General features: G+C 35.7%; 1 protein-coding gene across 3 annotated transcripts; it reads left to right on the top strand.

The window, feature by feature from the left end:
- The first annotated feature begins 283 nt into the window (after nucleotides 1–283).
- Nucleotides 284–13,405, top strand: LOC147540415 (acyl-CoA-binding domain-containing protein 2-like). Of its 3 annotated transcripts, XM_086643427.1 has the most exons (10): nucleotides 299–504; nucleotides 608–809; nucleotides 1,799–1,902; nucleotides 3,337–3,425; nucleotides 3,540–3,636; nucleotides 5,240–5,347; nucleotides 5,485–5,525; nucleotides 6,908–8,304; nucleotides 8,412–8,475; nucleotides 10,579–10,765. In XM_086643427.1, the coding sequence occupies exons 3-6, from the start codon at nucleotides 1,865–1,867 to the stop codon at nucleotides 5,241–5,243; spliced, it is 228 nt and encodes a 75-aa protein (XP_086499553.1). In that variant the 5' UTR covers nucleotides 299–504; nucleotides 608–809; nucleotides 1,799–1,864; the 3' UTR covers nucleotides 5,244–5,347; nucleotides 5,485–5,525; nucleotides 6,908–8,304; nucleotides 8,412–8,475; nucleotides 10,579–10,765. The 3 variants fall into 3 exon arrangements, 1 of the variants encoding a protein (XP_086499553.1); XR_015225978.1 differs by lacking the exon at nucleotides 1,799–1,902 and having other exon boundaries at nucleotides 284–504; nucleotides 608–805; nucleotides 3,540–5,525; nucleotides 6,908–7,594; nucleotides 8,183–8,304; XR_015225979.1 differs by lacking the exons at nucleotides 299–504; nucleotides 608–809; nucleotides 1,799–1,902; ... (1 more) ...; nucleotides 3,540–3,636; nucleotides 5,485–5,525 and adding an exon at nucleotides 10,788–13,405 and having other exon boundaries at nucleotides 3,873–5,347; nucleotides 10,579–10,673.
- The last annotated feature ends 237 nt before the right edge of the window (nucleotides 13,406–13,642 follow it).

Here is a 13,642-nt window from a genome sequence, read left to right as displayed (position 1 = left end):
CCTTTTTTTTTTTTTTGTTAATAGATGAGTATATATATATTTCCTTCAGAAGAGACTTTTTTTCCTTAACAAAAAAACAAAAAAAAAGAGATACTTATTTACTGTGTTACGATATTTCCTTTTTTTTTTTTTTTTTTGGTTAAAAGATGACTATTATATTTCCTTCACAAGAAACTTCTTTTCCTTAACAAGAAAACAAAAAAAAAGAGATAGTTATTTACCCCATTCATAGAAAGAATTGACTATAAATATCCATCGCTCTCTCTCTCTCTCTATATCTTTATCTCTCGCTCTCTCCAGCTTTTGTTTTTCTTTTTTTTGTTGAAAGCTCTTAAGCTATTGTTAGACTCAAAGAAAGTAGTTATAAGTATCTATTGCATTTCATTAAGGTTTTTATAAAATTTCAGATCGAACTTCCAAGTATCAATGCCGAAATACGTAGTACTATTTTTTTTAGCAGCTCTGGGTTTAGCTACTGTTTATGGGTTAAACGATTCCTTTCAGGTACCACCAAGTTCCCCCAAATTTTCATCAAAATAAACTGTTGAGTTTTTATTTTGCTATATAAATATAAATCTTTGTTTTTGGGGTTAATTCTTTTTTTCAGATCAAGAAGATAATTGATGACCTTCAATCCAAGCTTGTCGATTTTTTGAAGCTTTGCAGTTATGAAGTCAAACTCAGTCGTCGGTCAGACACTACTGTGGTTGTTTCAGCCGTCGTCAGCTATGGTTCCCTTTTCTTTCTCACTTGGAGCATTGAAATTTAGATAATAAAGTACCAAAAAATTCCTCCTTATGTGTAGGTAGGTATTCACAAGCAGTTTGACTTCCTTATTTTTATTTACCCATTTTTGTTGTGATTTTTGTTAGTTTTCTGTTGAAGGATAAAAGATGGAACATTGTTTAATGTGTGTGTACCAATTAGGTACTACGGTTGTATCATGTGTTGTATATTTAGGTGATATACGAGAATAAAATTTAATTAAAGTTGTAATCGTTTCAGTAATTATTTGACTTGAACTTGAATAATCGAATTGGAATGCTTATTTGTATATATACTACGTCTTGAATGCGAGACCTAGAGGCTAGAAGGTAGAAACCAACTTAGTAAAACCACTCCAGCCAAGGATTGAGACAGATTTTATGATTGGATTGATATCAGTTGATGGAATTTTGAGGTTGATCTATTTTAGTATTAAATGCTTTTAGTATTTAGCTTCTAAACGTGTTCCCAGGTAGAAATTGGATTTTACAGAATAGGTTATTCATTTAGATCTTCTATTTGGGCCATGATTGAGTTGAGCTCACATAATACAGTTTGAGCTCAACAAGTATACCCTAGATTTTAACAGCATAAGGTACGTTGAAAGTGTCCTTGAATATGGGTGATGTCTACTTGGTTTGCAATCTTAAGAGGGGTTGTTATCAATGTAAAGGGTGTATCCTAATTCCTAAGTTTGGTTTTGGGGAGAGAGTTAGAGGAGACTGAGTGCTAGGGCTTTTTAGTCAGCTACAAATACTAAAACCCTTGAATAATCCCTGTTCTTCATTCATAGCGAAAATCATCCTGCTCGCCGTGGAATAGGTCTCACCAACCTAACCACATATATCTCTTGTGTTTGTGTGATTGTTTACTTCCATTATTGTTTTTCTTGGTTTGTTCGTTCTTCGTCTTAACATGGTAGAATATCACCATATCATGTCAAGATCATCAGTTGTTAAGTATAGCTCATATTACTTCCATTATTCTGCAAGCTCGACCTCATTAATTCATTTTCCTTCCCGTTTCTAGGTAGATTGTTTGAGTTTGTAATGAAATTGTAATTCAAGGCTCGTTCGGCCAAACTATTCTAGATGATGACATGAGCAAAAGTACCAAACCTTTCCTCCTTATGTGTAGGTATTCGTATACGGTTTGTCTTCCTTCTTTTATTTACCATTTTTATGTCATTCTTGTCAGTTTTCTGTTCAAGAATAGAAGATGGAACATTTTTTAATGTGTTTGTACCATATTAGGTACTACCGTTGTATCATATGTTTTTTTGTTTGCGAGGGAATGATTTGTTTTCTGATGTATATTTAGATGATATATCAGAATGAATGTTAATTTAATTAAAATTTGTTGATAATGCTTAAAGTGGTTAATGTGGATGATTTTGAGTTGAGGTATTCATTGCTTGATGATTTTGGTGTGCCATGAGTGGAGTTCATCACCTTTAAATATAAATTCCTGATTAAAGTTTGAACATACTTGGTTCCAAACAAGTATTTAAAAATGTACAGGGAGTTGTAATCGTTTCACTAATCGTTTCACTAATTGGTGTGCCATGAGTGGACTTGAACATGCATAACATATATATATATATATATATATATATATATATATATAATATACTATGTCTCGAATCCGAGACTTAGAAGGACTAGAAACCAACTTAGTAAAACCACTCCAAGCCAAGGATTGTTGACAATGCTGGTATGGTTTAGCCCAAAAGTAATTCCACTCTTCTCCACACAATGGAATGAAAGAAGATTTCTCTATATAAATGAGAACAAATTAAGTCCGATCAAACAGATTTTATGATTGGATTGATATCAGTTGATGGAATTTTGAGGTTGATCTATTTTAGTATTAAGTGCTTGTAGTATGTAGCTTCTAAATGTGTTCCCAGTTAGAACTTGGAATTTAGTCATTTACAGAATAGGTTATTCATTTAGATCTATTTTAGTATTAAGTGCATGAATTTTTTTAGTGTAACATGTGTGTGGATTATATGTTGTTGTTAACTTAATAATAATAGAATCTACTAATTGCCTCTCTCTATCGCGTACATTTTCTAACGTCTATCTCAGCTATCCACAAGTACTTGAACCGGTAATCATATCGGCTCACTTCTGTAATTCTTAATTGTAGTTTAAGTGGAACCTGTTATTATCCAAGTTGTACACTTCTTAACATCTGGTCTGCTGTAGTCTTTGTGGGTGCCTGTGTCTCTGTGTGCCTATGTGCGTATGTGTGTGTGTGTTTGTGCCTGTTGTCATTGTGTGCCTATGCGCGTGTGTATGCCCCCCTATGTGCGTGTGTGGGTCTGAGCTTGTGTGTGTGGAGCTCTCTTCCCATTGTCTGAAGAAGATAGGAAATGAGTACCTACTCTTAACAGTAACCAGGGAACAAAACTGACTGATTGGAGTTTCTACTAAATTAGATGTTGGCTTCTGTAATGGATTCTTCACTGTATAGCACTGTTCTTATCATCCTATGGAGGAACTCTGGTGCACTGATTGGAGTTTGTACTAAATTTGCTTAGAATTTGCTTGTTTGATCTATTTTCAGGAAGATGGATGCTATCCATGACTCTGCAAGAGAAGGAGAAAGAGATAATCTGCTTAAATACATAGAGTGGCGTGCCACTGAACCTAAGGGTTAGTTTTGTACACGCTTTCCGCTTACCCTGAGACAAGTTGTAGAGAAATGTTTTATGTTACTAGAATATTGTATTAGTAGTAGTTATTGGCTAAGCGTGGGAATAACTGCAGATAGCGAGGGACGATCTCCTTTGTTCTGGGTTGTGGATCGAGGCCACCTTGACATTGTGGAGCTTCTAGTTAGCAAAGATGCCGACGTTATGCTCAGGTAACATCAAATGAAATGAATTTACATGTACTAGTTCTAGCAAACTCAAACGACATAGCTTCACACACTGTTGTCAGCCAACAACCTCTGGTTGGAGTGGTACGAGGTTTAGTCTTCCACTTTTATGTCTACTCTGACTCGTATGAATCAAATGAACGCAAAGTTAACCCGAACAAGTAATTCAGACAAACCACACATCACAAATTAGAAACAATCTGAACTCTTACTTGAGCCAATTCAGAGCAGGGAACTTCCCGTCCATGTTTCTGCTACTAACACACTAACCAGATAATCTAAGTGACGCACAAGATATGACAAATATATATATAGGTAGTATATTCTTATTAACCCTCAACATAACCAACATTCAAATACATACAACAAATAAACATTAGTTGTCCGGTAGCAAATAATCCAACAAAATAAAATGTTCTTCCAGAAAACTTACGAAAACCATGCCAAGAACTCACAGGTAAAGCTGAAATCACCATAGCAAATGGTAACAGACTCAATAATAGTCGGGGAGCCGTGCTTGGCTTTCACCTTAAACTCCAACATCTTTAAGAAATCAACAATCTCATAAAAAAAGTCACGAATCTTCTCCTGGAAAAAGGAAAGCACAATTTCATTTTTAGAGTTAGATAATGTTTTTTTGTTTCTTTTAAATCTGACTCGAGTTCTAAATTGACTCACCTTAACATATAATAATAACTCATAATGTTCTGCTTCATTAGCCTTTTCCTTTCTTTTTCAACATCAACTTCAACTTTTAGTCTGAATGTTTCTTCACTTCTCTTTATCCACTCTTCAGCTTTAATTTGTGCAACTTGCTCAAAACTAGGTTTGAGAAGTTCATTATATCCATCCCCACATTCATAATCCACCCAGGGTTTCTCATATTTTGGATCTGATCCTTTGAGGAAATCAGCTTGATTCATGTTCTTCTTCCCATCAGTCAGATCATTTGTATTGATGTTTGATTTATTTTGACCCCCTGATTTTATAGTTTGTTTGATTTTAATCCCTGAAATAACTGACATTATTGCAGATCAGTCCTTAAATTAACAGTTTATTGTAGATTAACCCTATCATTGCAGATTAACCCTCTAACTAACCGACTATAATACAGATTAGCCCTTTAACTAACATAATCTATTGCCAGTTAGCCCTATTATTGACATTTTTTGTTATTTCTTTTTGTAAAATTTCCACACAGCTCGAAACGTTTCCACTTTTGGACCCACCGAAATTTCCACCGAAACCGAAGTTTCATTCCTTGATTTAAGCAATAACCAACCTTAATTCTCATTTACAATCTTCTTATCCCATTCAATTATAGCAGACTTGTTACACACCTGGTCGAACCAACGTAACATAAATTAAAATTTCAAATTATAAGATATCAAAAATGTTTGGAGTTGAGAGGTGTGGATCCAGGGATAAGGTTCACTGTGTTTTAAAGCACAAAAACCTAACAAGTGGGGAGTACTTCCAGCACCATCTTAAGTCGCCTCCGACTATCCCATCTGAAAATCTCTCCCATGTTTATACTGCCATTTTGAAGCCTAACAATGACTTGCTGATTCTTATTGATGGGGAGCAGATGAAGCATGCTAATTTTATGAACCCAGAAGAGTTTGAGCCACCATGTATCCTACCTCATGGTGGCGAACGAGCAAAACTCCTACACCTAGAAGCCGTAAAGCCTGAGGTAAGTTGTTTTTTTCAGAAAAAATTGCTGACCTTCTATTCAAGATCGTCGAGTTCTTGAGGATGTTCAAGTATAGAATCGAACTAGATTCTCGCTCACAGAATACTATTATCTCACTTACTATTTGCTATAATCAGCTCTGCTTTTTCAATTGGAACTTCCCGATCTAGATGAAGAGGTAATAGCAGTACCAACCCCTTGTATAAAGTGTAATGATGTTTTTGTAGCTTTCATAGTGTCATAAGTTATAGTTGTCAATAAGTATAAAGAAAACAAAATTGAATGCCATAGGTCACATTTGTATAAGGGGATATTAGATAGTACTAAATTTGTTTATTATGCATATTTATATTTTCCTTGTATGTCGAAAGTATGTATGTTTAGATGATATGACTCATATGAGAGTAAATGTTGATAAAAAAAGCAGTTAGTTAATCATGCTTAAACTGATTCGAATCTTGAATTCCAATGACACTATGACAGATATATGTAATATGTATTCGTGTTTCCAACCCAAGACCTGGAAAGTAAAAATTCCAATGGGTTTTTTTAATTTTGCGTGAAAAGATTAACCTAGATAATCAAGCAATGAACATCTCAGTTCAAACTCATCAAGGTTACCCAGTATAAGCATTATCAAGAATAATATCATGTCTTGGATTAGCAGAAACATCATGGATAAATTTTCACCTCATAATCGCGAATAACATGCCCAAGTTATAAATACGAAATTGCAGAAACTCAGAGAGAGACCTAGAAAGTATTTACACATGTAGAAGGAGTTGTAATCGGTTCCATAATTGTTGGAACTTGAATCCTCGAATTGGAATGCTGATATATATATATGTCTCAAATCCGAGACCTAGAAAGTAGAAACCAACTTACTAACTACTCCAGCCAAGGATTGTTGACAAATGCTACTACGTTTTGACCCAAAAGTAATTCTTATCTTCTCCGCACAATGGAATGAAAGAAGCTTTCTCTATATAAACGAGAACGAATCGAGTCTGATCAAACAGATTTTATGATTGGATTGATATCAGTTGATGGAGAGGTTGATCTTTTTTGTGTTAAATGCTTGTAGTATTTAGTTGCTAAATGTGTTCTGTGTTAGAAATTGGGAGTTGCAGAATAGGTAATTCACTTAGATCTTCTTTTTGAGCCATGATTGAGTTGAGCTCACATAATATAGTTTGAGCTCTACGAGTATACCCTATAATTGAAAAACCTATGGTTTGTCGAAAGTGCCTTGAATATGGGTCGGTGTCTACCTGGTTTCAATTTTACGAGGGGTTGTTATCAAATTAAAGGGTGTATCCTATGTTCGGTTTTGGGGAGAGAGTTCGAGGAGATTGAGTGCTAGGGTTTTTCTGTGAGCTACAATTACTAAAACCCTTGAAAAATCTTTGTAATGTTGTTCTTCATTCACAGTGAAAATCATCGCACCAATGCTTGCCGTGGAATAGGTCTCACCAACCGAACCACAAAAAATGTTGTTCTTTGTAATGTTGTTCTTCATTCTTTACAAATGTTAAGTGCGCAAGTAATGTCGTGTTTCAGGTGTACCCAAGCATGCCAAAAGTGAGGGAGCCAAAAAGTCTGCCATGCGAGAGAGCTCGGTCGTAAAGGCAGATTTGTTGTACTACAGTTTGAGATTTGTCTCGACAAGGGACTTGAATGTGGTGGTGCATACCTAAAATACCTTAGAGCTCAAGGGGGTGAATGGAAACAACGGTTTGCCTTTATTCGTTCATTTACCATTTTTTGGGTTGATTTTTGTGAGTTTTCTCTTCGAGGGGAGATGGAACCTGGTTTACAACAGCGTGACAGCAGCTAGTGAGGAGATCCCAAAATATACCGAGCGAAGCATGGAATCCGAAATTTGAAGCTCATGAGAATGAAAACAAAAAAGGCTAAGGAAGCATCATCTGAAAGAAAAAGCGAATGAATTTGTGTGAATTCTACATACACAAGAGGCTACTTGACATCTTTGCAGGTTTGAGGCCAACAATCAGTACTACTGTACTACTATTATTTTATCTCAAATGTGCTATATATAATATGTGGTTGTAGCTTGCATATCATCACAGGTACTATGTTTGTTTCATGTGTCTTTTGTTTGTGAGGGGATCGTTTGTTTCATATGTAAATTTGCTATTTAAGAGAACATTTACCAAGCCAAAACCCAAGTGGCGAATCCAAGTTAAATGTTTCGACTTTATCTAACGATCATCAACAAACATCAATGTAAGCTTTAGTTCTCAGCCTTGATCTAATACCTTTATATCTAAGAGTAATTTTGATCAACCACTCGATTCTATCTTGGGTTGATTGTGCATACTTTGTATCACCCTGTTCGATATAAAGTTCAAAAAACATATGATATTTGTCAAAATCACAAGTTTTTCGAGGAATGTGTTTGTATCATTATGAACCCCTGTTCGATATAAAGTTTTAGAACTGATTTTCTCTTAGAAATTTCGGTCCACTACGATAGAAATTTGCTAGCAAAGTCGGTGGAACTAGACTGAATTCAAATTCGTGCGCCATGTTCTTTTTTTTTTCTTCAAATATCTTACAATGTACCTCATCAAACATGTAACAATGTGTTGGAGAATGTTAATATAACTATTTGGAGTCTAAATGGTGTCCAAAGATGGATCTAGTAGAGACTGTTGACGTTCCCCTAATTGTTTTAGATCTCTTGGTGGTTTTGAGAAATAAAAGAAATGAGTTACAAACACCCACAAAGTTTCAACTTTCATAAAAAGGGTTTAGGGACCATAATGTGTAAGTTAACGGAAAGTGCATCAATACGGACTTCCATTGTCTTAGGGGGGCAAGACTGAAACATCCAAATTATGGGCGCGTAATCACGCGGGCAGTGATCAAGCGTGAAATCCAAACAAACGGCTAAGGAATCACCATCTTGTGAGGAGAAATTGCATTCTTTCTGGGTAACTTCTCTTATTCCAGCTGCCTGTTTTTCTGCTAAACTAATTTCTGAATTTCCGTTTCAATCTCGTCTCTGTCTTTGCCTGAATTTGTGTAGTTCATAATGCAGGAGAAGCTACTTGATCTTATCTTAAAGTGCAATTACAAGAGGAATGTTACTCAAGGCGCACACGGTACTAATATTCTCTCCTTCACCATTTCATGTGGTGCTTTTTGCTGGTCTATCTTTTACGAGTTTTAGTTCGGTCAAATGTGTTCTATAATTTTAGTTGTATAATACGTTTTTTCTACTATAGGAGGAGTTGTCAGTGTGAGTATGTCTAATGTGAATATCATACGGAGTCATTTGTTTGTTCAGTATTATCAAGATTAGTATATATTGAATGTTGTCAAATTTTGTGTTTATTCCAAGGAATGAAACTTCCCGAAATTTCACCGAAATTTCGCGAAACGTTTCCTAAAATGAGATTAGGTGCACGAAATAACACTTACAACTATTTCCTGCATAGTTTCCACCGACATGATCGAAATTTCCATCGAAGTTGTGGGAAATACCGAAATTTCCACCGACATGATGGAAATTTCAACCGACATAGTAGAAGTCTAGCAAAAAAACCGCAGAAACTAATACTAGAAACATATCAATTTCTTCGTCTTTTTCATCTTCATTTCTCTTAGATCTTTCTTGATTTTTATGTTATGTTTTTCATGGTTTTTAAATCTATTTGAATGATTTACGCCTTGACTTAACTGCCTAAATTGATTTTATCTTAGTAACACCTCTAAATAACTGTGTAATTGACGACACCTTCTCAAACTAACATAGTTTGTTAATTATTATCAGTAAGAATGTTATCTTTTGGGTGTTATAGCCAAAAAATTATTCAATTTACCCCCGGAAGTAACCGTGTAATTGTTAATACTCCCTCAAACTAATAGATAATGTTAAACATCATTTTTATGCTTCATTATGGTTTAATAATCTTGTTGTACATAATTGCATCATATTTCTATCATTTCTGTAGATTTATAAGATTTCCACACTGACCGAAACATTTCTACGAAACGTTTCCACTTTTGGACCGACCGAAATTTCCACCGAAACCGAAATTTCATTCCTTGGTTTATTCAATATAAAGTTGTTATAATACAATAAGCTTACAAATTATTTCGGGTAGATAAGATAAATACCATTTGTGATGAAAAAACGGAAGTTTCTGAGTTGTTGTGGAAGGCATTATGCTTTGATCGAGGTTTCATCGCTTTCATGTTTGTTGTTTCTATATATGTTTGTGTTGGAGGAATCTATTTACCGAAAGCTATTCGAATCACATTGTGAATCTTGATTGTTTTCTTTGCAAACCGAAGATGTACTTAAATTCCCATTATATTGATACTACAGAGTACAAAGGTCAGATTGCCTTCAAGCTTCAACTCTAAGGGTTCGAACTTTCTATTCAAATTCGTTGCTCTACTTAAATTCTTTGCTCCATATATATGTGATAATGTGAAAACTTGAACTTTCGGTTCTGAAATTTGTGTAACATGTACAAATATGTATATGTGTTGTAATAAAACTTGAAATTGGAACCAAGCCATTGCTCTTTCAATATCCATTTTTTGTAGTGATTTCTGTCATTTATCTCTTAGCTATGAGGTATTTCACTTGCAGAGTCATTTGTGTGGAGGATGGCTCAAGTTGCATGAAATTTTCTTAGTGTAGCATGTGTGTGGATTATATGTTGTTGTTAACTTAATAATCATGGAATTGACTAATTGTCTCTCTCTATCGCGTACATTTTCTAACGTCTATCTCAGCTATCCACGAGTACTTGAACCGCTAATCATATCGGCTCACTTCTGTAATTCTTAATTGTAGTTTAATTGGAACCTGTTATCCAAGTTGTACACTTCTTAACATCTGGTCTGCTGTAGTCTGTGTGGGTGCCTGTGATTATCTGCCTGTGTCACTGTGTGCCTCTGTGCCTGTTTCTTTGTGTGCCTATGTGCGTATTTGTGTGTGTGTGCCTGTTGTCATTGTGTGCCTATGCGCGTGTGTGCGTGTCCGCCTGAGGCCTGAGCTTATGCGCGTGTGCGCCTGAGCTTGTTGTGCCTGAGCTTGTGTGTGTGTGTGGAGCTTTCTTCCCATTGTCTGAAGAAGATAGGAAATGAGTACCTACTCTGAACAGTAACCAGGGAACAAAACTGACTGATTGGAGTTTCTACTAAATTTGGTTAGAATTTGCTTGTTTGATCTCTGTTCCATCTATTTTCAGGAAGATGGATGCTATCCATGACTCTGCAAGAGAAGGATAAAGAGATAATCTGCTTAAATACATAGAGAGTGGTGTGCCACTGAACCTAAGGGTTAGTTTTGTACCTTCTTTCTGCTTACCCTGAGACAAGTTGTAGAGATATGTTTTATGTTACTAGAATATCGTATTACTAGTAGTTATTTGCTAAGCGTGGGAATAACTACTGATAGCGAGGGATCGACTTTGCTCTGGGTTGTCGATCGAGGCCACCTTGACATTGTGGAGCTTCTAGTTAGCAAAAATGCCGATGTTATGCTCAGGTAACATCAAATGAAATGAATTTACATGTACTAGTTCTAGCAAACTCAAATGACATAGCTTCACACACTGTTGTCAGACAACAACCTCTGGCTGGAGTGGTACGAGGTAATCAGACCAACTAACTAGATCTTCAATCTCAGCCCACATGAGAGCCCGACCAACTGAGAAAGTATGGCCGTATGCTACAGCTATCATGTATAAATTTCCTTTCCAATCCACCTGACAAGCAAGCAGTTGGGTAGAAATATATATTTGCTGAACTGACAACACATTCGGGTCCCACGTAAGCCATATACAACCATCACCCCCATCATAGTTGTCCAAATAGGACCAAAAAGGGTCGAGACTATGCTGAATTCTAACTTTTGTACTCTCCATAACCTTCGTTTCCACAACACCACACAAACTCAATTTTCTAACACGTATAAGATCTCGCACCTCCATGATCTTTTCACCATCATTCAGTCCTCGGACATTCCAGCAACCAACACTAATCATTTATAACTCGTGAGGATTTCCGGCCTTCCAATTTTGAATCTTTGGTGGTTCGGGTACCTAGTAATCTGCCCTTTTGCTCCATCAGTTCCCCTCTTCTACCTGAATTATTAACCGATACTCCTGAGTTCTTGGTCCGCAATGCCCCTTTTTGCAGTATGTATTCGCCCCCAGAGTCACTCTGACTTCAGGTTCGCATCATTTTACTTGTCTTATCATCACAGTATCACACACCTTGTGGTGTTCTGCATAATGAACCACTGTACAAGTGCATGGAATCAATTCCTTCTCCAACTGCTGTTTCTGTACACATCGTCTCTTGGCACCTTGATTGGACCAATGATCTTGACTCTTACTTGAAGATGGTGAGGTTATGTTGGGCAACCGAGCTGACTTATTTCCCTCCTCTTGAATTTTTGGATTTAGTTTTTCGGCTATTGGAGATGGCATAGCTGCATTACATTTTTTAAGTTGGTAACCGATCCGTCCCTTCTTAACAATTCCACTTCACTGTGTCTTGTTCCACGAGTGTCATGTATAACCAGTACATTCTCGTGTCCTCCTATCATAGGGTAGGTATCCTCAGTTGACATAGGCACAACTTGTGTAGGAGATACCTCATCCTGGACCTCTGCACTTCTTGTGTTAAACTGGTCAGTTCTAGCTGGGGACTTCTCTTGAACACTTTGTGTGCACTGTTGCTGAATAACCTTAAAACTAACTTGAAGAAGAGATTTCTCACCACATAAAAACTATATAGCTAGAAATTAGTATCAAATGATCTTGACTTCTTTCTTCTCCATTCTAACTTTTATTGCTTTCTTTTTCTCTTTCAGATTTTCTAAATCTGACTCGTCTAAGTCAAATGGACCGCAAATTTAACCCGAATAAGTAATTCAGACAAACCACACATCACAAGTTAAAAACAAACAAACATTTTGAAATCTTACTTGAACCAATTCACAACAGGGAACTTCCCCTCCATGTTTCTGCTAATAATACACTCACAAGCAAGACCTAAAAACATAGAAGATATAACAAATATATAAGTAGTATATTTTATTCTACTCCTCAACATAACCAATATTCAAATACTAATAATAAAATAAACATCAGTTTTTTTTTTTTTTTTGATGAAGAAAAATAAACATCAGTTGTCCCATAGTATTGAATTGTTACAATATTTTTAACAATGTTTATATTCTTCCAGAAAACTTTGGAAAACCATGCCTAAAATGGGCAAGCCAGCATCTAGAATTCATAAGTAAAAATGACATTGCCATAACGGATGCTAATGGATTCAACAATAGTCGGGTTGCCGCGCTTGGCTTTCACCTTAAACTCCAACGTCTTTCAAAAAATCAACAATCTCGTGAAAAAAGTCAAATATCTTCTCCTGAAAAAAAAAATCATTTTATGAGGTAGATAATAGTTTTATTATTTTTTGAAATCTTAAAACCTGACTTGATTTCTGTATTGACACACCTTAGCCTTTTCCCTTTCCTTTTCCTTTTCCTTTTCTTTTTCAACTTCAACTTTCAGCTTGAATGTTTCTTTACTTCTCTTCATCCACTCTTCAGCTTTAATCTGTGCTACTTGTTGAAAACTAGGTTTGAGAAGTTCATTATATCCATCACCACATTCATTGTTAAGGTAAATTACTTTTATTGTACATGGGATTTTCCCCTGTACTTCATCATAATCCTCCACCAAGGGTTTCTCATCTTTTGGATCTGATCCTTTGAGGAAATCAGCTTGATTCATGTGCTTCTTCCCATCAGTCAGATCGTTCGTATTGATGCACTCATCAAGAACTTCAGTTTGAGTCTTAAACCCACCTACCACACAAAATGCATGTATACATAGTATATGATATATCAGCCATACTCGAAATGATGAATGGCCAAAAGGGATAAGAGTAATTCTGTTTAAGAAATAACTAACCTGAATTCTCGTGTACAATCTTCTTATCCCATTCAATTATAACAGACTTGTTATACACCTGGTTAAACCAACGCAATATAAATTAAAATTTCAAATGATAAGAAATAAAAAATGTGCCATCTTTAATTTTTCAAGGGATTTTTTTTACCGGCGACACACATTGCCCAGCGAAAGTACTGAATAAAAGAAATGTCATCATTGTTGCTTTGACCTACAAAAACAATTAGTAGTATTTTATTTGGATAAACTAGAACAGAAATCAGATGGTTAAATAACTATTGTATCCGAGAAACCATAAATATAAGAGATTCTATTCATCCCTCTA

The sequence above is a fragment of the Eschscholzia californica genome, unplaced genomic scaffold (genome assembly GCF_041429995.1).
Source record: "Eschscholzia californica isolate CP2 unplaced genomic scaffold, dmEscCali1.0.p SCAF_5, whole genome shotgun sequence".
NCBI lineage: Eukaryota > Viridiplantae > Streptophyta > Magnoliopsida > Ranunculales > Papaveraceae > Eschscholzia > Eschscholzia californica.
This window is presented reverse-complemented; position numbering and strand designations above follow the sequence as displayed.